This window comes from Zingiber officinale, chromosome 8A (assembly GCF_018446385.1).
Source record: "Zingiber officinale cultivar Zhangliang chromosome 8A, Zo_v1.1, whole genome shotgun sequence".
Classification (NCBI taxonomy): Eukaryota; Viridiplantae; Streptophyta; class Magnoliopsida; order Zingiberales; family Zingiberaceae; genus Zingiber; species Zingiber officinale.
In genome coordinates, this window is record NC_056000.1 from 51,396,047 (window position 1) to 51,419,619 (window position 23,573).

Below are 23,573 nucleotides of genomic sequence, written 5' to 3' on the forward strand. Positions count from 1 at the left end.
AAATAGAAAAATAAAAAGAACATCTCTTATGTCGGGATTATTTAAATATTCAAATTTTAATGGCAAAGTCTAAATCCTCACCTTTAAAATGACAAATATATATAATGTAGAAATTTTTTTAAAAAAATTATTAGTTCCTTCCTATTCCCAAATAGGATATAACCAAGCAACATCTTTTATAAAAATACTCATTCCTCTTACTAAATCACGTAGCCCCATTCCTATTAACACTTATCAAGATAATATAAATTAAGTTCAACTTAAATCTTTTATCAACTATATCAAAATTATCCATATATATTTAAATTTAATATTTCCTCAGAGTACGTATGATTATATTGCACCAAAGATAGATCTCCTTAGCTATGAAGTCCACCACATTAATCATAATAATTTTAGGAGGGATAAAATAAAACTATAATAGAAGTTAGATTTTAAAAAGTTTAGATATAATTTTAAAAAAATTAATATTGTAATTTAAATAGAACCAAGAGAGACGTAGGCAGGAGGCACTAAAGAGGCAAAATTGATTTCTTAGTCACAAACAGTTGGCTCAGCTCCCGGTTTTGACCATCCCCATGAACCAAGTCAATCACCATCCACTGCCCACAGAAATCCATGCACGTTCCTTCTCGCAATCCTCTCCGGTCTTAGTCTATCTCCAATTAAACCTTCCCTTAATTTCTTTAATTCTTCAAATCCATATATCTATATATATATGAACAATCACCACCTTACCTACGTGCTTATTAGAACTTCCACAGCTTACAGAGAGAGATCAAGGATCAATGGCTCGTTGGATAAAACCAGAGGTAAGATCTCTTCCTGCTGTTTGTCAATTGTCATAATGAAGCAAATCCATGGAGATAAAATTAAAGAAGTTAGCTGATGTACTTTCGATAAGTTTATGTATAGGTTTACCCTCTCATGGCAGCAATGGGATTTGTGACCACTATGTGCGTCTTCCAGCTCACTCGAAACATCCTCATGAATCCTGATGTCAGGTAACAATTAATATGAACACACCTCTTAATCAACGTAACTCTGCCAGAACACTGTCATGAATATATATATATATAATGAATTAAATCTGGTGGTTTTGCAGGATCAACAAGACGAACCGGTCCACGGCGGTGCTGGAGAATGCAGAAGAAGGGGAGAAGTACGCACGGCATGGATTGCGTAAGTTCCTCAGCCAGCGCCGCCCAGAAGTCATGCCCGCTCTCAACAGCTACTTCTCCGGCAGCAGCGATGACAAGTGAGGGAGAAATTAAGAGAGCAGCAATATGTTATTAGTAGTGATCCCGTGTCTACTGTATATCAATCAATTCGTGCATATAATTACTATTTTGTTAACTTATATTTTAGTTAATAATACATTTAGCGCGACATTAAATAAACTGTCATGGCTAGTTTGCGTCATTTTAACCAATCGAAGTATTTTGGCTAAAATACATTGATGGCGGAGAAGTGATCAAGGATAGGGATGGCAATAGGTTGGGTTCGAATAGGATTTTATATCCTTCGTCTTTATACCCATCGGGTATAGCCAGAGCCGTCTCAACCATTCTTGAGGCCCTAGGCGAAAAAAGAATTTAATATTTTTTAAAATAAATATTAGAAACATTTAATTTTATTAGTTATAGCAAAAGGTGGAATTTGTCACCCTAACAGCCTAACACGACCAATCCTACGACTATCTGTGAGGAGGTAAATCGGAAAGCTGCAATTGGTCACTGTGGGGAGAGTATTTTTCTTGACTTTGTCGAGATTCGACACTTTGCCCATTGTAACAATATCTACCCGTATAGCCAACTCACCCTTTTCCCGGGGGCGACATTTAATTTTGTTAGTAAAATTTAAAAGGGTAGTTTCATATATTGTCAATGATTATTTATACATTAGTAGTAGTGACCAACTAGGCCACAAAAACTTTATCTTATGTCAAACTTCACTTTTTTATTATTAGTAAAATTTAAAAAATAAAAAATATTTTATGTTATCTAATTTAGAAACAATAATAAATTATTGTAATACTATTAATATGCATTTTAATTATAATTTTTTAAAAAAAATATCAATCATTTTTAACTTCGAGAAAGGAAAGTTTTGACACAACAATAAAATTATTGTATGACCTAGAAGAAATAGGTTCAAGTACTAAATATAGTCATTATGTATAATAGACTCTTCCTCGGAATCCCTCGTTAACGGGAGTTTCGTAAACTAAACTGTCTTTTTATTTATTTTAACTTTGATAAACTATTAATAAAATTTATTTATCTAAAAATATTTAGTTAGAAAATATTGATCATGAATTATTAAAAAAAAATGAAATAAAAATAAAATTTAAGAAAGAAATAATTCTACATTTTCAATATGTTTTTGACTATTAAAAGTGTGTATATGTATATAAATTAAGTGTAATCAATAAATATATCATTAAAAAATTTTAAATTACTAATTAAATTTTAATAAAAAATAAAAATAAATTACTAACTAAATCTAATTTTAATAGTAAAAATTTAAAATATCAATTAAATCTAACATGAGTAAAAAAAATAAAAATGATCCAAATTTAATCTATAAAAAGTTTAAAATTTTTGACCAAATATAGTTTAGCTAGTAAAAAAATTACAATTACCGATAAAAATAAATCTCAACTAAATTTTATTTTAACCATAATTTTAAATATTTAATATCCCTACTCATATGTTTTTAAATTAATATTTATATTTAATTTACATAGATATATATATGTAAAATTTGTGGACCCTAATATAATAGGGGCCCTAGGCATAGACCTTAATGGCCTATGCCTTGAGCCGGGCCTAGGCATAGACCTTAATGGCCTATGCCTTGAGCCGGCCCTGTACGGTATAGGATCTCCGATAGGTATACCCATCTTTTATAGTTATAATTTTTTTTTTCTATCCAGTTATTATCATTCAACAAAAATATATTAAAATTAACAACCTATTAAAATATACATATATATATATATAATTAAAAAAATAGATTAAACATCTATATAGTCTCCTCCTAATATCAACAAAAATAATAAGTTAATTTTGAAAAAAGAAAATTTTCTTTAATATATGTGTATATATTATTTAGGATATTCAGATCGGGTATCATAGTCCTCCATATCCTCCTCCATTCGAGTCGGATATCGGATCTTCCATCGAATTCGGATGAAATTATCATCCCTAATCAAGGACCATCTCAAATAAGCATCCATTCATCCCTATAAATAATATATATATGTTATGACCTTGCAATATTAATTTTGCCATTAAAATACATTGGCTATAATAATGATAAAAACAAACTTTTAAATTTTGTCATAGGTGCTACAATGTTATCTTTGTTTTGACCAAAGACATTTTAATGGTCAAAAGCTGTTTTAACCAAATTATAAACTGTAATTGATCTTTACAGACCAGTTCCAAGTATATTAACACAATCACTGTTTAACAGGATAATGTTTAGTATTTTTTATTATCACATATTAACAATAAATAGTTGAATGATGAATGGACCAGAGTGATAACCCTGGGCTTTAGATCTCTGGGCTGGCTTCTTCCTCTTGGTTATCACAATTACCCTGGTCAACCAAATGTTCCCTAGAAAAAAAAAAGAGCAGAAATCTTTTAGTTTTCTCGTTTACACGGACCACCTACAACAAATATATGAACTTTCAATTTCCATAATGCTAATGAATCAGCTGCTGACTGGTAATGGGGAAGAGAGGAATTCAAATATAATTGTAAAACTGCATTACGATTATAGTTTTAGTGCAACATGAACGACCATAATTTCCCATGTAGTTATTATCATGAACAAAAAAGAAGGTACAATCTGAGCATAACAATACCTATATCTTTTACACAGTCGTGCCAAGGAATCTGCACTAGTTCGAGATGCAATATCAGCAATTGTAAAGCAATTAGATAGATTTACACTCTCTGCAAGCCTGAACTCGCACAATTCTTTCAAGGTGTGAGCATCAGTTAACACAGCCGAATGGCCACCACCAGCTGCCAGCCTTTTAACCTCCCCGACACACCTTGAAACATGGATCGAAAATTTTAGCAGCAATATGTGCACAATAAGAAGATTGTAATTTTGAAGACAACGCACCAATCAACTGGTGAAGGGGACCAGGCATATGTGGATTTCCCATTGGCTGCCTGACCATAGGAATTGTATCCCCAACCATAAATTCTTCCATCTCTCATGGAGATGAGCGTGTGAGAATGACCACAGGCAACAAGCCTTACACCATTAGGTATGACTAAGACAGGAAGATTGCGCAGCAGTATATCTGATGTATTCAGAGAACAGGAAAAGAAACCATTCTGAGGACCCAGTCCAAGCTGCCCTGCCTGGCCACCACCCCACGTGTACAGTGCTCCTTTTACAGTTAAAGCACAAGTATGAACTCCACCACATGCCACATCCCTTATGGCTATACCATCAAGCGCAACTACCTGCCTTGGTAGCAGCTCTTTGTCACCACTCTGCAAAGAAGAATGACCAAGCTGTCCCATGTTTCCCAGACCCCAAGTATACCTAGAGAATCAACCATTAATTCTAAGTAGGGTGAGAGTGTAGACCCAGATCTCAGTGACATAAAAGAATAAACATCAACCTTTTAAAGTAATTCAAATGCAAATCAAAACTAGGTGGAACAAATTGAAGAATCTGCTGTTACCATAGGTCAAAAGTGCCACACTAAGGAATCTACTTTACTAACTTCAGTGACATGAAATTCTGAATGCCAAAATGGTATTTAGTCATCAGAATAAAAATATAGAAACACATCGTGAGCCCAGACTTGTGTAGTGCCAGAATTATAAATTCCAAATTCCAAATTCAATTGTCTCTATTCATATTTTGGAATGCATACCTTACTAACAAGCAGAGCAGAAAGTAGAATAACTGTCATAACAGAAATTTGGATTCACAGTTACAGTATTTATGCTTCAATGCCTTTATCATTATCTGCAATAATCCTTTTAAACAGAATCCTAAAAGAGGGAATCACCAGACTTATTGAGTTTGTCTAAGATTGTGTTGTCCATAACTATAGTTTGTTCACAAAGAAATGCATGCATATAATAGGTTCGATCATTCTAAAGCATTTTATGGCTATCACTTTTCTCATTCTTATTTTTCATACTGGTTCTAAAATGTAGCGCGATGCTTATCCTAAAGACTAATCATCCAATTTAAGTTTCATCTAACAATTCATTGAAATTTTCTATTAACTGAGACCAACCAATTTCTACATTTGAAATTCTGAATGTATAGCATCATTGAGTAAAAAGCAATCAGGGGAATGTTCCTGTCAGAAACAGATAGAGAAATAATATTCAAGTTCTAGCGCTATATGGTCTGAGAGAAGTAGAAACAGTATAAAAGCAACAAAATAACTGAATCTAGGTGAGAACAAAAAATAAACTAAAATCAAAATTTGCATGGAAAATATTCATTTTTAGGCATAAAACATGATTGGTAACAGAGTCAAATTATGTAGCTAACAAGTCATAATTTTAACTTGGAACAGACAAATATCATTAGTTGAGCGAACTACTTGAAAAAGATGTATTGGTTCCATTTTATATAGAGTATAGACATGATCAATCTTTATACCACATTGTTCATTGATGACTTGAAAGTTGTTACTTGTTACAGTAGAGATCTCAGTCAAAAATTGCTGCAAAAGACGTAGCAAGCAGAAGGATCAAAAGACGTAGCAAGCTGAAGGATCAAGATCAAGGATACAGGTTAATGACTTCAAAGAGTAAGATTTGGCAAGTGACGCTGGGGTCAATCATACAATGGAAACTAATATAACAACTCAAGTTGATTTGTTCCTACGGTTGCTCTCTCATCTTCCAAGTTCCAAATGTAATTATTCCAGGTAGTGAGCATTTCAATTTCCTAATCCTATTTCCACATGAGAGCAACCATTAAAATGTGATGGTCAAACTGCTCAGATAACCCTGGTAAACAAGGTTCTCTCAGATCACTTACACATCACCATCTTCAGATATTGCTGCTGTGTGGTACTCCCCGCATGCCACTTGCCTGATCTTCACAAGCTCAGGGGGTTCATCTAGGAACTTGGCAAAGGCATTCAATACCCGAGCTCCCTGTAATCCTTCAGAAGTGACACCCCTGCCAAGCTGGCCATACTCATTGTAGCCTGGTTTATCAAAAGAGTAACATATATCTAGTTAATACCTTGTCAGAGATTCCAAAAGACATGCAGTTGGTTTTCTCTGACACTTGGCTTAATCCTAATATGCTTCTCTATCTTATGTTTACTTGTTCTTTTTATGTTTTTATTCATAATAATCTTTTTGCTCCACAAAATAATATTTATTATATATCCCAGAATCTTTAGCCAAAACACAATGGTTAACAATAAACAAAGAAACAGCTCATGTACCAAGTATTAGAAACCAACCAACATTTTGAAAGCATGTGAGTGTTGAATAATTACCCCATGCTTGGAGTAAGCCTTCCTCAGAGAGAGCCACTACATGAGCTGCTCCACAGGAAACTTGGCATATAACCTACAAAGTTAGAGACTGTTGATATAAACAAGAGTAAAAAATATTCAAAATAGAAAAATAAAACAGGCAAAAGGCTACAGATGCAATTGCATTTCAAACACGCAACAACTACAAGATCCCCATGGATTCTAAACTCTTGTCTTGACTAAAATACTAAATGCAAGGGAATGCTGGTGACAGATAGACAGAAGTTAGCAATATATAGGAAAATAAGTGTTTAAATCCACTATCTTTGAATCCTAGTAGAATGCAGAATAATGCCTTAAGTCAATTTCAGAACCAAAAGTCATTGGCCATATAAGAATTCAAGGTATTTGAATACCGTATTTGAAGCAAAGGCTCCCCAATATAGACGAGGATGGTTTGATCCCTGAATAAAGAAAGAAAAATCATGTTAAGGATGAAAGTAAGAGTTTGGGAAATTGTGGACAAACTATAAAATGAACTAACAAAGTTTACCTGATTTTGTCCCCAGATCCAAAGCCTGCTTCTGGATGATATGCCATCATTTTCTCGAGGTTCTGCAATAGCAGCAGTGCAATGTGCTCCACAGGAAACAGATTTCACATATTCTGTTTGCAATGACTTGACTTTTATGGGATACTTTCTTCTCTCCTCTGTACCATCTCCCAACTGACCAAAATCATTAGCACCTTTTTTTGGGAAAAAAAAAAGAAAATAAAGAAACAGGTTAGTTACTCAGCTGAAAAAATTCCTTTAAAATAAAAGAATCTATCAAAAGCAAAAGTCACTCTGGTTGATCCATGCTTCCTTCATAAATGTGTCCAATAAAAGTTCATAAAATCTAAGAAAAATCAAGGTGATACTCGTGTAACAAATTTGCTAGGAAATTTTCAATAATGGTCAGCTGGTCAATGTGGTCATATCCATATAAGGAAGCTTATCAACAACTAATAATTTGGTACTAATCTAAGAATATAAGGAGACCAACATATTTTGTGGATTCTCTAAACCACATTATCACAATCTATGAGATCTTGATCAAGAACAACTACCAACTACTAATATTTTCTCTTCAAGTTCTTATTACTTCTTAGGTTGATACAGTGCAATTATTTACTAATTTTAGCAAAATGAGTATTGATTTCATTAAGACACCCAACACATTGGGTGGTTGACTCATCTAGAAATTCCAAACAAAAGAGGCATCAAATATTAAGTGTGCAAGAATTATATCATTCAATGGAATAAGCAAGAATAAAGGAACAATTAGCAAAAGTGCTGAGGGATGTGTGTAGAAGGATCTTACTGGAGCATAGATCAGATATAAGGCATGTCCCTCATTTATCTTATTCATTTTCTCTCTTGGCCCCTTTTCCCTTCTTCCTTTTATTCACTTTAACTTCTCAAACAAACTTTTGACAACAGAACTGTGGATTGCATGATGTTGGTAAGCAGTTCAACATGATTGTGGTCCTTACAAAAGTCACATTTAAGTTCTTAATTTTATCATGACATCATAACATGTATTACTAGATACTATAATGCTATATACTTCTTTGCTGATATTTTATTAATTTCGGAACATTAATTCAAAATATTCAAGATAGGATAGGCAATCATAGCACATATCCACTGTTTACTATCTTGACCATCTTCAAGCTACAGTTAAAGTTGATACCAGTGAATATGCATTTTGCATTTTCAAGATACAAAGTTTTTCATTCCAATCAAGCCAAAAGTCTAAAGAGAACAAAGCATAATTGCAAAAAGCCACAACACAATACAAGCTTAAAAGGAAAGCACTGAAAGGGAGAGACACCAACCCCATGTGAATAGAGATCCGTCAGAAGCTACTGCTGCAGTGTGTTCTCTGCCACAAGAAATATCCAACCATCTGAGGATCTCTCCTCCAGCACAATTAAAGAGCTTCGGTGGAAGACTCTTTGGAATCCTCAGGTGGCATTCTTTTCCCCTCCTTGCTGTCTGTCCGTTGTGATTATAACCCCAGATATAAATTGCACTCTTGGTCGGAAGATTGACAACCCGGACATCACAAAGTATTTCATCAATGTCCATTTTCTATGTGATTGGTGAAATCACCTAACTTTCAGAATGATTAGCAAAAACACGCAAATCAAAACCAATCTCGAGAACCCCAAAGAAAGATAAGAAAATACAAGAAAAAAATAAACATGAATTCAAAGAGGCATAAATTATTTTAGAGCGATGAAAGGAAGAACAACCTATTGCGGCCTAGGTCAAATGCCTAATCTAACAATCGACTTGCAAAATAAAAACTGTAATTTTCTTTGAGCTATCGCAAGTCATCAAAATGAGCAAAAAGGCATCTGCTAAACAACCTACGCTAAGAAACAACAAAACGTGTGTCAATTTGATGATGAAAATAACAAATGAATCTGGGAGACGGAAGACGAAGTTAGCTGCGCCTTGCTTCAAGAATTCATCGGAAAAGCCACCAACTAAATCTATGGAAGCGAAGGAAAGAAATCCTCGGATCCAAACCACAGGCAACAAAAGAATCGTTTAGATCGAACGAACAAAAACCGCAGGTGGCGAATAAACGTGGATTTGCGCAAACCAAGGAAGAATGGGTGGGATTCTCGGTTACCTGGGAAAGAACTCGAATAAATCGGTTGCAATCGATCGATTCTGAAGGAGAAGATTTCGTGCTGAGGCGATTCCGAGAAGCAGGGAACGGGCAGGCACCGAACCTCACGCGAGGCGCAAAAGGGTGGGAGAGAGGCGAAGAGATTCCCTTATATGCCGAAAGAAATGGATTCTATTTGAGCAAGTATCACATTCGCCCCCCGAGTATCCATAATTACTACTTTGAATTAGGCCTGAATATTAGGCTGGTCTTATTAGTTCGCTAATGATAATAATAAGGATAAGCTGTTGATGTAATTATACTGTAAATGGTTGAGTCTAACTTGCTTATTTTGATATGGTTGTCAAAAGATTTAAATTAAGTTTGCTTATAATTTTGATATATCTGTCAAGCGTATAGAACCATGATAGATAACCAAATGCTTAGTAAATGAAAAAAAATAATAGGTCTTAGCAAATTGATGGAAGTTGAAGGAGGTTATCGTTAACCCTTGGTAAATAGAAAAATACAAAAGGGTTTGGTAGGATAATGAAAGTTTAAGGAGGTCAAAATTGGTACCAGAGATCTTTGTCGACCTATAAAAGAGCTCGAAGTTGACCATATGCATTGTACGTGTTGTAATATTCCAAGAAGTCGATCTTAACAAGATACTTGGCAAGTAAGGTTGACCATGTGGAACAGTGGGATGGTGAATTACTGTTTTGTTTACCGTAACATTGAAAAAGTAAGTAAAATGGATCAGAAGAGGTCAGATTCTAGTCCACCATTCCTAGTTTTTCTTAGTCCTTTGGATCAGAATTCAATTAAAATTAATTATGATCTCTCCTAAGTTAATCTTCCTATCTAGAATATAATTTTAGATCGAAATAAATATACGGTTACGAATTTATCAAAAAAATCAACGCATACACTTTAAATATGGCCAAATGACTCACAATATGTTCCATTAGAATTGTAAATAAATACAGTGTTCATGAATAATTTTATTGTTCGGCTTGATAAAAATTTATTTATATTCATTTAATACATAAAAAATCAATTAAATAGAAAAATTTAAATAACTCATTAAATTAAATAAACAAGTTTTAACATACTTAGCTTGTTAATTTTCATGAATAATGATCCGGCAGCAAGAATGGGGGACCCCATTTAGCAGGGTCAACGCCGCGAGGAGGGCCAAAGGCCTTGGCCGAGCGGATAAGGAGGGCGATGACCAGCTGAAGCTTCCGAGCGGAAGCAATACACCCCGCCGGAGTCGGGGTTCCGACGCTCATGATGAACAGTAGGAAAGGCCGAGCAGAGGGCCTGCTCGGCCGAAGGAATAAAACATCAACGCTGCGAACAGTCCAGAGAGCACATGACCAGGAAGCTCCCGCGCGGATCAGAACACCCGATCGGCCGGACGCGAGGAAACTGCCGACCGGTCGGACGATCGACGGGGAGTAAGAAAAGGCAAGGATAGAAACATCTTCTGACAGCAGATGATATGCAGGATCTTAGGACATGCGCTCACTGTCCCATCAAAGATGCGCTCACTGTCCCATCAAAGACGTGCTCACTGTCCTATCAAAGACGTGCTCGTACTGTAGCAGTAAGGAGTCAGGCAAGGTCCTCTGACAAGCCCATACTGGGTATGGGTTGAGGACACGTGTGTGTGCCTCGGTATATGTACATCGGCCTCCTCAGAAGTCTATATAAGGCCTCCACTTCTTCAACCGGAGGTACGCGAGTCTTCATCCGACAACCACTTTCATCTATTCCTTCGCCTGACTTGAGCGTCGGAGGGCCGTCGCCGGGACACCCCTCCCGGTTCGGTTTTGTTGCAGGTTCGCCGGAGCACTCGAGGATCCAGTTGGAAAGCGCCACGTGCCCAGCGTCTGTTGGCTTCTGGTTCGGACAGGATCAATTTGGCGCCGTCTGTGGGAACGCACCTGCATCCGAAAGGGAACAATGGACGAGGCTGGACGAAAACACACGGTGACGCTTTCGACGGAAGAACTCGACGCTCTAGTCGAGATGAGGGCCGCCAAACTTGTGGAGCTAAAACAGAAAGCAGCCGCCGAGCGGCCGGAGCAACAAGCAACATCTGCATCGGGTGGCCGAGCAGAAGCACCTCAAGCCACCGTTGCATTCCATCGGGCCTTATTCCGCACCCCTGAAGCCGTACCAGCTCGGAGAGATAGAGGATCTTCTTCCGACGAAATGCCTAGGCGAGACGCCAGAAAGGGGAAAGCTCCCCGAGCCGACTTATCTCCCGAGCGGATCAATCGCCAATTTTCGGAGGCTATTTTACGAGACCCTCTGCCCAAGCATTACGCGCCTCCGGCGATCGGCGAGTACAATGGAACGACAGACCCGGATGATCATCTGGGTAAGTTCGATAACACAGCTACGCTCCATCAATATACAGATGGAGTAAAGTGCCGAGTCTTTCTTACAACTCTCTCGGGATCGGCTCAACGGTGGTTTTGGAGGCTGCCGGACGGATCCATCACTAGCTTCAAGGACTTCCGAACAGCCTTCCTCCACCACTTCGCCAGCAGTCGGCGTTATCAGAAGACAAGTGTCAGCTTGTTTGCCATCAAGCAAGAGCCGAGAGAATCGCTTCGAGCTTACATTCAGCGATTCAACCAAGTGGCGATGGACATTCCAACGGCCACATCGGAGACGATGATGAATGCCTTCACGCAAGGCCTTGTGGATGAGGACTTCTTCCGATCGCTCATCCGAAAGCCGCCCCAAGATTATGATCATATGCTGCATCGGGCCAATGAATATATCAACGTGGAGGAAGCACAGGCAGCCAGGAAGAAAGAAACACCAACCAAATGGGCTCCTCCTGCCGAGCGGAGACCCTTGGCCGCTCATCAACCGCCAAGAGGACCGAGGGCTGAAGCAATCCGATCCCCCCATGCCAGATCACACGTACAAGAGGTAGCGGCCGCTCGGCCCAAGCCAAAGAAGAGATGGACCCCTATGTTCTGCTCCTTCCACCGGACGGATACGCACAACACGAGGGATTGTCGAAGTCTTCCCTTCGTGGCTAATCCCGTTCCCAGGAATGCCGAACGGCGGTCTCCTCCCATCGACAGGAGACAAAGGACCCATGAAGCCGACCGGACCCGCACCGAGAGGCGACATCAACAGACGCCCGATCGGCACCGGTCTCCAAGACAGGAGAATCGACGGGCGTCCAGAGAACGGTCCCGACCGTCCGCTCGGGAAGAGGAGAATAGAAGCAATATTGCTCGAGGCGAGATCAACGTTATTGCTGGTGGGCCGACCGGAGGAGACTCCAACCGAGCCAGAAAGGCGGGCGTCCGGCAGTTACAGATCCACGCAGTCGGTTGTAGCCAAGAGCGGGCAAGTGGACCGGAAATCACTTTCGGGCCCGGAGACTTAGAAGGAGTAGAAGTGCCCCACGACGACGCTCTGCTCATCAAAGCAGTAATAGCAAATTATACTATTCACCGCATATTTGTTGACACGGGGAGCTCGGTCAACATTATATTCAAGAAGGCGTTCGATCAGCTGCAAATTGATCGAGCCGAGCTGCTGCCCATGACAACGCCGCTCTACGGGTTCACGGGTAACGAAGTGCAGCCAGTCGGATAAATACGGCTGGCTATCTCACTGGGAGAAGAGCCGCTCAGGAGGACGCGAACAGCAAACTTCGTGGTGGTGGACTCTCCCTCATCATATAACGTCATTTTGGGACGACCGGCGCTCAGCGAGTTCCGGGCGGTTGTCTCCACCTTCCACCAGAAGATCAAGTTTCCCGTGGAGGACAGAGTAGGAGAAGTACGTGGAGATCAGCTAGCAGCTCGGCGGTGCTATATAGAGATGATCCGAGCAGAAGCCTGTTCCTCTCGGAAGGCCCCCCGGATCGAGGTACACGCCATAACCGAGAAACCTCCTGCTTTAATTATGATGAAAAGGAGGAAGTTCAAATCCATCCGACCCGATCGGAGAACACGACTTTTATCGCCTCTGATCTGGAGGAGGAGCAGAAGGAGGAGCTGATCCAATGCCTCCAACGAAATCATGATGTCTTCGTCTGGTCGACACATGAGTTGCCCGGAATTTCGCCAAGCATAGCGCAGCATGAGTTGCATGTCCGACCGGACGCTCGGCCAGTGAAGCAGAGGAAAAGGGATTTCAGTGCCGAGCAGAATGCCATCATCCGGGCGGAAGTAGAGAAACTTCTGGAGGCCGGCCATATACGCGAAGTGCAGTTCCCAAGCTGGCTGGCTAATGTAGTATTAGTCTCCAAGCCGGGCGGCAAGTGGAGAGTCTGTATCCACTTTCGGGACTTGAACAAAGCATGCCCCAAACATTTTTATCCCCTGCCCCGGATAGATCAGCTGGTGGATTCTACGGCCGGCTGTGAATTAATTTGTATGCTTGACGCCTACCAAGGCTATCATCAAGTGCCGCTCGCCCGGGAAGATCAAGAAAAAGTAAGCTTCGTAACGGCCGACGGCACATATTGCTATAATGTGATGCCGTTCGGATTGAAGAATGACGGGGCCACCTATCAACGCTTGATGAATAAAGTGTTCAGGGAGCAGATCGGGCGGAATCTGGAAGTTTATGTGGACGACATTCTTATCAAGTCCGCCCGAGCGGCCGATCTCTTCAAGGACATGGAAGAAACCTTCCGAACGCTTCGCAAATATGGAGTCAAGCTAAATCCCCAAAAGTGCCTGTTAGGAGCAAAAGGAGGGCGTTTCATGGGGTACATAGTGACCGAGCGGGGAATCGAAGCCAATCCCAGCAAGGTGAAAGCTCTGCAAGACATGCTGCCTCTAAGAAATACAAGGGAAGTGCAGCGGTTGACCGGTCGGATAACTGCTTTGTCCAGATTCATCTCCAAAACCGCCGACTGGAGTCTACCATCTCCAAAAGCGCAAGCCTTGGCTGATTTTGTGACCGAAGTACAAAAGCCAGAGCCGGAAGCTCTGTGGAGAATATATGTGGATGGGTCTTCCACTCAGCTCGGAAGTGGGATTGGAATATTGCTGCTCTCGCCTCAAGAAGAAAGGATGCACTTATCCATCCGGCTGGATTACAAAGCTACCAACAATGAAGCAGAGTATGAGGCCCTCATAGCCGGATTACAGGCAGCACGGCATGTTGGAGCCGGTCGGGTGACACTTTATTCAGATTCACAGTTGACCGCTCAGCAACTATCTGGCACCTTTGAAATCAACAGCGCTCGGCTTAAACTCTATGCTGAGGCTTTTGAAAAACTCAAAGCTAATTTCCGCGAGGTTCTTATCCAGAAGATTCCCCAAACGGAGAACCAGGCAGCCGATGAGTTGGCCAAACTAGCAAGTTCTATGACGCCGGTCATTATCCCGAAGCCAATTGAACAAGTATCTTTGGTGGCACATGTTGACCGGATAGAAGGCCTCAGATTTCCGGACGACTGGAGGACACCCATCATAGAGTTTTTGCGCTCGGGCACCACTTCTGCCGATCGGGAAGAAGCCCAGCTGCTCAGGAGGAGGGCCGGTCGGTTCACACTCATCGGCGATCAGCTCTACAAGAAGGCTTTCTCTCGCCCGCTGTTGAAGTGTGTGAGCTCGGAAGACTCGGCTTACATCCTCCAAGAGGTACATCAAGGATCGTGCGGAGGACATCCGGGCGGACGATCACTAGCCAAGAAGATTTTGCTAGCTGGATATTTTTGGCCGACCTTACAAATGGACGCCGCTCGGACAGTATCTATGTGCCTCTCATGCCAGAAGTATCACAACTTCTCGCACCGACCGGCAGAGGAGATGAAGACATCAGCCGTTTCGTATCCGTTCGATCAATGGGGAATGGATATTGTGGGTCGAGACGAGCCCGCATTTGGCGGCTTCACATCCGTATTTGGCGAATCAACGTCTGGCGGCGACACATGGCAATACCGACTATGCATCTGGTGACCCCTGTCACGCCCCGGAGGAGTCCCTGCCAGAAGAAATTTCGACTGCATCTCCCCTGTACGGGTGGTAATCTGAAACTTTTTACAATGCCCTCAGGGTCATATATACATCGGCCAACATGACCGGAATAACAACAATAAAGAATAAGCAATCACCACGCAGTTTAATAAAGATAACACAATATCCAAGTGTCAAAACTAGAACATGTCTAAAAAATACAATAGGAAAACCAAAAGATAAAACATATCCTCGCGATCTGCAGGAGACTAGCGACTGGAACTCCTCCGGACAGCCTCAACCTGAAAATAGTAAATATCCACGGGGCGAGTCAACTCCTTGGCGGGTAATATTGACATGCATAGTAAGAAAATAACAACTAGCACTAATCATGCATACAGTCTCCTGATATAAGAATAATAAATGCAACTGAAATAAACAGGAGAAAACTGTACTAACTATGACCTGGGTATGAGTATAACAAGGTCGTCAGACCGAGAGGTATCAAATCCTGTATGCATGTCAAACATATGCAGCAAATAAATGCAGCAAATATAAGCAATAAATGCACCAATGCATATGATGCCAATGACATGTCCTGGTCACCCCTACTCTCCAGTTAGTCGTCTCACACACGATGGTGAGACCGAGTGGTTAGGGCTGTGACAACAGTGCACTCTGTCGTCACTACTCCTGACGAGTGACCGAGTGGTCGAGATGCTGTCGGAGTACACCTATCTTCCTACCCCAAATCATAAGTGGGGGAGCGTAATGCTCTTATCTCCCTGAGCCAGTCCACAGGAGGGATCCTTGACGGCTACCACGCTGCGTCACACTACCTATGAGCGGATCAACGGAGCCAAACAGAGCAAATTGTCTGCCGGCTACCACACTGCGTCACCGGACCAGCGGAGCCTAACAGAGCAAAACTGTCTGCCGGCTACCACGCTGAGTCACCGGACCAGCGGAGCCTAACAGAGCAAAATTGTCTGCCGGCTACCACGCTGAGTCACAGGACCAGCGGAGCCTAACAGCAGAACTGCCACACACTTGCCTGACATACCACTAACCCATGAGTGGTGATGTGTGTAGATCTATGTAACTGGTGATGTGCTCAACAATAATGGAGTCAACTATCACACAACATGCAATCATGCGAGATGGTGCATGACTCTAAGCATGACAATATCCTGAACCTATCCATATATATAAAATGTGTACCATAGCATCAATGGATCAAATCCGAAGATCTAAGGTACATAGGTAAGGTATGATAAAAACCTAGTCTGGTATATCAAAAGGCATGGTATGTCATTACCTCTATGATCATAAGTAATCTGAAGGGTATAAACATGAACGCTAAACAAGTAACAATCAAAGCATGATCAGGTAATGGATAATGACATACCGATGCAGATATAAAACATAATCATTACTATTTGTTAAAAAATTACTATGCATATCAAATGACAAATCTAAAAGATAAGTCAAGGTATCCGCCTCCAATATAGATCGAGTTAATCAACCTTTATGTCGAAGTGCTCATTCTGAATCCGAATCCTGTGTCAAATCGTACATGTAGTGTTTTATTTAGCTAAATTCAAATGAATAAATTAGCTAAATAAAATGCCTAAACTTAATTAGGGAAAATCCTAATCAATATGATCATTTACCCTACCTAAATTAACACTCCTTGCTAACATAACTAGCAATCACCTACAAAATATTTCAAATCCTTATGCCTTACCTCAAATCACAGTCCTGTTAAAGTTGCTGGAACAATGGAAGTTGCTGGTTGGAATGTTACCGGAACCAAAGACCAGAAACCTCACAGTCGTGTAGATTGATCCACAACATTCCTATGCTCCCTCTAATCAAGAACAGTAGATCATCACAAAGGAAAACAATTCATCAAGATCCTTGAATCTATAGAATTCCCAACCAAAACTGAACCTCACCGTGGATTGATCAAGGGCAGAGGGCACTAGGGCAGCAACGTCGGCAGGGAACAACGGCGACAATCGACGCTAGGGCATAGAGGTTGTCTGGTGGGAGGGACTCGAGCTGCCGGCGAGAAGGAGACGTCGGCTGGAGACTAGGGCACGGGTAAGAAAGAGGAGAGGAAGCTTCGGTGAAGCGTCGGCTGGAGGGTGTCAGCACTGCTCCGTGCGGTAGAGGCAAAGGTTCGGGTGGAGACGAAGAACTCGGCGCAAGGGAGGTGGCCGAATGTCGGTGTTAGAGCAGAGGCACCGAAGTGTCTGCGGGTGGCGGCGTCATCGGGTAGAGAAGGCGTGGTCGAGACGACGGCTAGGGCTCGGGGAGGAAGAAGAGGAAGAGAGCTTGGCAGAGGGGTTTAATCGCGAGGGGGAGCGGCAGTTTTGCATCGCCGATTGGGAGAGGGCGGTTAGGGCACGCGGGTGGTTCGACGAGGAAAGAAGAGGGGCGCGCGGAGGGAGAAGAAAGAAACGGAGGAATAAAGAAAAAAAGAAATAGAAAAAGAAAAAGGAATTAAGAAAATAAACATTTCCTCGCTTAAATGGGTAGCCTAAACAGGCTTTTCCGGGACCCAGTTTTTATCCCCATAAACTCGTCATACGAGCTCCGAAAAATTTTCGAAAAATTTCTAAAAATTCTGGAAAATCCCCTTATGGTTATTCACCCATTTTTGGTATTTTACATTGGCGCATCGGGCTCTCAGACCCCGATGGCTCCTTTAGAGGTGCCTACCTCGGTTGCACCCGCTGTACCCACCCCTACCGTATTTACGGTACCACTAGGGGTACCACTGGCATACCCGACATCGGCTCCGGCCATGTTGGCCAATGTATATATGCGTGGTGATTGCTTATAAACGGCACCAGGGGTACTATTAAACTACGTGGTGATTGCTTATTATTTATTGTTGTTGTTCCGACCATGTTGGCCGATGTATATATTGTTGGGGTTGCAAGGTTGCAAACATAGTCCCATATTGAAAACACATGGAAAAGATCATGGGTTTATAAGAAAAAGATATCTCTATTGGCATGAGGCCTTTTGGGGAGAGCCCAAGAGCAAAACCATGAGGGCTTAGGCCCAAAGTGGACAATATCATGCTATTGTGGAGATATCTAAATTCTTTTCGATCCTACAATTGGTATCAGAGCCCGGACTGCCAGAAGGTTTAACCGCCGACTGTGCACAAGAGCTATGTGTTGGGATCCTTCGTACGGCTAGAGAGGGGGGGTGTGAATAGCCGCCCCAAATCGCTCGTTTCTTCCTACAATTCGTTAGCGCAGCGGAAAAATAAACTAGAAACGAAAGGAAGAATATCAAACCTTAACACAGCTATATACGAGGTTCGGAGATGATGCTCCTACTCCTCGGCGTGTCCGTAAGGTGGACGAACCCAATCAATCCGTCGGTGGATGAGTCCCCGGAAAACCGGCTAATAAAAACTCCTTCTGGGTGGAGAAACCTCGCCACACTTATTTGCAACAGCAAACAGGAGTACAAGTACAAAGAATAAGCAAGAAATACAATAAGAATACACAAGCACTCTACCAATCTTGCTTTCTCGTCGACTGGAGTCCAGATGAAGCAGCAGCTTCAAAAACCCTAACAGCAGCAGCTATTCCAGTCGGGGAAGCTCACGCGAAGCTTTCGGAAGGAACTCAACAGAGCTCTTATCGCAGCCCACGAATCTTCAGCAGAAGAGAGGAAAAGTAGGAAACCAAACACAGAAGATGCCCTCGATCCTTTATACCTGTGACGGAGAAACAATGAAGAAACTAGCCGCGTCGCAGCTAGAACTCGATCGATGCGTGGACCGATCGGAAGAAGCTTCGCTTATTCGTCCCGATCGGTCCATGGACCGATCAGGAACCTCCTGATCGGTCCACATCCGATCGAACTCTGATCGGTCCGGGACCGATCAGGAGCCTGATCGGTCCCCGACCGATCAGCCCCGCCCCGCTCGCTTCGATCGACTCGATCGGTCACCGATCGACCGTTATCACATAGTATGCTATCGATGTGTTACCGATCGGTCACCGCACCAATCGAATATTCGCGGATCACCGGATCGATCACCGATCGATCCAACATGGTTTTCGCCAAACCAAGTCCAAACCAACATCCGGTCAATCTTGACTGTTGGTACATTATGCCTAGCATCCGTCACCCTTGACCCGCTAGCACTCCCCGCTAAGTGTCCGGTCAATCCTTTGACCCACTTAGACTTTTCCACACCGGATGTCCGATCATCCCCGATCCATCTGGATTTTCCACCTCGTGCCAAGTATCCGATCACCCTTGACCTACTTGGACTTTCCAACACCGTAAGTCCGATCATCCCCGATCCATCTGGATTTTCCTTGCTCGGCTTCACTCACCAGACTTTCACCGCTTCACTCACCAGATTTCCCACCGCCTAACATCCCGTTAGGACTTTCTCACCGCCTGGCTTCACTCACCAGACTTTCCAACCGCCTAACATCCCAGTTAGGACTTTCCCATGGCTTCACTCACCGACTTTCCAACCGCCTAACCTCCCAGTTAGGACTTTCCCACTACCGGCTTCACTCACTGGACTTATCCGTGCAAGTCTCCATACTTGGACTTTTCCGTGCCAAGTCTCCATACTTGGACTTTCCCGTGCCAAGCTCCCTGCTTGGACTTTTCCGTGCCAAGTCTCCATACTTGGACTTTTCCCAAGCTCCCTGCTTGGACTTTTCCCGAATCAGGTCAACCAGGTCAACCTTGACCTACGGTTGCACCAACAACCTCCCAAACATCTATTCTTGTCCCATATCAAGAATAGAACTCTCTCACGAGTGTCAAACATCAACATGCAACTCAACTAGGTCAACCTTGACCTAAGGTTGCACCGACAATCTTCCCAAGTCAAACATCAAAATACAACTCGAGTCAAGTCACCTCGAGTCGGGTCAACCAGGTCAACCTTGACCTAAGGTTGCACCAACAATCTCCCCCTTTTTGATGTTTGACAAAACTCATAATCAAGTTAGGTTAACCCGATAACCTAACTTAGGTTTTCCAACCATCTTCCAATGTCCAATGTTCTTTCCTTGAACATTCTCTGGACATTCTCCCCTTAGGTTAACCCGATAACCTAACTTGGGTTCTCCAAGAATTCTCCCCCTTTTTGACATACATCAAAAAGAATTCCAATGTTCTTCCTCTAGCTTAGGTTAACCCGATAACCTAACTTGGGTTCTCCAATAATTCTCCAATGAACACTCTCCCCTTTTTGACACACATCAAAAAGAAAAAGGAGGGTATCAAGGTCAAGAGTTTCTTCCTAATGAAAGTCCCATACCTTTCATTGAAACTCTTAATTTCCCCCTTGATACTAAACTCAACAATCAACTTAGTGATAATCCCATATCACTAATCCTCAAAAGTCTTAAGGAGTAAAAACTCCCCCTAAAAGTCAACTCCCCCTTGACAATTAGGTAAAACTCCCCCTAAAGGTCAACTCCCCCTTGACCATTGCACCAACAATGTCTTTGTGAGTTCCAAACCTTTAGAAATCCAAAAACACCACTTCCATAACTGAAATTTCAGACAACAGCTGAAAAATCAGAAATTCGGCACGCCCTGATATCTCTATTGGCATAAGGCCTTTTGGGGAGAGCCCAAGAGCAAAACCATGAGGGCTTAGGCCCAAAGTGGACAATATCATGCTATTGTGGAGATATCTAAATTCTTTTCGATCCTACAATTGGTATCAGAAGGTTTAACCGCCGACTGTGCACAAGAGCTATGGTCTGATTGAACCATGTGAGTACAATATTGACCTCGAACAAAGAAAGTGGGGGCTCCTATGTTCGGATCAAGAGGACCAGACACCAGGCAAGAAGTCCTAGTAGGTCGGGTGGACCGAGGGGCAGGAAGTCCTAGTTGCGGCTAGGCAAGGAAGTCCTAGTAGGTCGGGTGGACCGAGGGGCAGGAAGTCCTAGTAGGTCGAGTAGACCGAGGGGCAGGAAGACCTGGTGGGTCGAGGATCGGACGTGGGAAGCCCATGGTCCTTTGTTTGAGGGGGGGATTGTTGGGGTTGCAAGGTTGCAAACATAGTCCCATATTGAAAACACATGGAAAAGATCATGGGTTTATAAGAAAAAGATATCTCTATTGGCATGAGGCCTTTTGGGGAGAGCCCAAGAGTAAAATCATGAGGGCTTAGGCCCAAAGTGGACAATATCATGCTATTGTGGAGATATCTAAATTCTTTTCGATCCTACATATATGACCCTGAGGGCATTGTAGAAAGTTTCAGATTATCACCCGTACAGGGGAGATGCAGCCGAAATTTCTTCTGGCAGGGACTCCTTCGGGGCGTGACAGGGGTCACCAGATGCGTAGTCAGTATTGCCATGTGTCGTCGCCAGACGTTGATTCGCCAAATGCGGATGCGAAGCTGCCAAATGCGGGCTCGTCTCGACGGTGAGTTTCATCAACACCATGAAGACGCCGCCAAGCAGAAAATGAAAACCAGGGTTAATCCCATGGAGCGAAACTTCACCTTGAACTAGAGCGACAACCGAGTCTTGGAAAAACCCTCGAAAAATTGGAAAGCCATCGAAGATGGAGCGGAGATTCTCTGGTCCGCTTGTAGCGAACTAGGCCTTAGTCCACTGTTGGGATTGGAGGGATTCAATGGTCCCCACCTGCTAAATAGGTGGGGACCATTGAATCCCTCCAATCATTGCCCTTGGTCCCGCCTTCCACGTCTGGCGACGGCCCCACATCTGGTGGCTCCGCATCCCCATCTGGCGATAACACATGGCGACTCCTATTACGATCTGATGATCCCGCGACGTGCCGCCGCACGGCCCCGCGTCTGGCGACGACGACCTTGACACAATTTAGTGTTATTTCTTACCCTATTTCCGCATTTTACTTTTACTGATTTTACAAAGTCTAAAAAGTCTCGGAACGATTAACTTCTTTCTTTTTAACAATTGCTTGAACACGTTCTTTGAGAACCCTCTGTGCCTCTTGACGTAGTTTCTTAGAAGGGGGCAAAGACTGGTGTCCTTTCTTTCCTCTCTCCCTCTTTATATCAGTCTTCAGAGTTGCTGCAAAAAGATCTAAAATTGATTGCAGGCTAGCAATCAGGACAAAGGAATTCATTTTCCCTTAGAAGTAAAAGAAATATAAATTCATTTGGAATAGACAACTGAGGCATAATTAAAATGATTATGAAATCAAGAAAAAAACAGGCAGCAACATTCAGTTATTGCAATAGGCATTTATAAGCATTACACAAACAAATAATATGAGATCACACCAACAAGTTGCAAATATTGATTGAGCCTATATTATCCGGATTCTTCATTTTTAAAAAACAATCAAAATCCTTAAATAATCTAATAATGCTAAAAAGAGATTTCGTAACATTTTTCCAAAAATCTTATCTTCTATTCTTTTTCGCCGTTACAACTATATCATAATTTTTAAGCCAGCTGTAAAAACATACAAGTGATAAATTAAATACTAATGGATGATAATCAAATCCACGGGCTCAAATGAGATTTCAATCCTATCATATTAATCTTATCTATCTTGAGCTGTTTTAGTGAATTTCCATTGACTAGTAATAAAAGCCCAATCAAATAAAATTCATCATTGGTCTCCATCATTAACACCAAAAGCACTCCATGAGTATGATAACCTCTAAAGATCTCATATATTTACACTAGAATGATAGCACATAACACAACAATATTTATAAGTTGGAGCGTCATGAACTCTGGTCTTGGATGCACTCAGCTTGAGCAAATCTACCTATTAGAAGCTTGACAAGCTATATTGAATGGAGTCAAGATATTAGGCAAGAATTATTGAATTTAGAAATTGGCATCACAAGTTAATAATTTATTTGTATCATGATTAACATAAAATTCTAACTGAGTGTTGTGTTTATGACTAGCATCTATTGTGTTCAGACTAAATTAATCTCATGTTTAAATGATCATTATTCTAAATAACTGAGAACTGTGTTTATGACAAGCACATATTCCATTCATGCTAAACTTAACCTCATTTATTTAGATCTTCATCTGTATAATGATAATGACATGGTAAATAATTAGTTGGTTGTTGTATGCCCCATTAAACAATAGTCATATATCCTAAGACAAATTAGTGTATTTCGATAAATGGCGGAATGCCATATTATGCTTCGGATAAGTAAAGATCAATGGACTTGGAATTCGTAAAGGGATTGAATCACCTTCAATTATCAACAAAAACACTTCAAATGAGCTAAACTAACTTGATCTTTGCTAAATGTACAGTTTTATTCAAGTTGAGTTGTATACTTATATGTTGCTCATGGAGGTCAGTTTATTCAGTCATTTTTTATTGCTAAAGGAAATTGAAGTTGGACCAGCTTAACCAATGCCTAATTATGTTGAGTATCAAGTTGAGAAATGTTGCATTAACTTCACCTAA

General features: G+C 41.7%; 2 protein-coding genes across 4 annotated transcripts; one reads left to right on the forward strand and one right to left on the reverse strand.

The window, feature by feature from the left end:
- The first annotated feature begins 713 nt into the window (after positions 1–713).
- On the forward strand, positions 714–1,360 carry LOC122012135. 2 transcript variants are annotated; one of them, XM_042568584.1, is made up of 3 exons: positions 714–812; positions 916–1,004; positions 1,106–1,360. In XM_042568584.1, exons 1-3 carry the CDS (start codon positions 789–791, stop codon positions 1,260–1,262), a joined length of 270 nt encoding a protein of 89 aa, XP_042424518.1. In that variant the 5' UTR covers positions 714–788; the 3' UTR covers positions 1,263–1,360. The 2 variants fall into 2 exon arrangements, with proteins under 2 accessions (XP_042424518.1, XP_042424519.1); XM_042568585.1 differs by having other exon boundaries at positions 760–812; positions 905–1,004.
- Positions 1,361–3,318: 1,958 nt separating this feature from the next.
- On the reverse strand, positions 3,319–9,306 carry LOC122009037 (ultraviolet-B receptor UVR8-like). Of its 2 annotated transcripts, none has more exons than XM_042565003.1 (9): positions 9,181–9,306; positions 8,375–8,655; positions 7,047–7,240; positions 6,910–6,957; positions 6,515–6,587; positions 6,043–6,214; positions 4,144–4,575; positions 3,878–4,069; positions 3,319–3,626 (listed from the first exon to the last, which is right to left on the reverse strand). In XM_042565003.1, exons 2-9 carry the CDS (start codon positions 8,625–8,627, stop codon positions 3,563–3,565), a joined length of 1,428 nt encoding a protein of 475 aa, XP_042420937.1. In that variant the 5' UTR covers positions 8,628–8,655; positions 9,181–9,306; the 3' UTR covers positions 3,319–3,562. The 2 variants fall into 2 exon arrangements, with proteins under 2 accessions (XP_042420937.1, XP_042420938.1); XM_042565004.1 differs by having other exon boundaries at positions 8,375–8,651; positions 9,181–9,305.
- Positions 9,307–23,573: the final 14,267 nt, after the last annotated feature.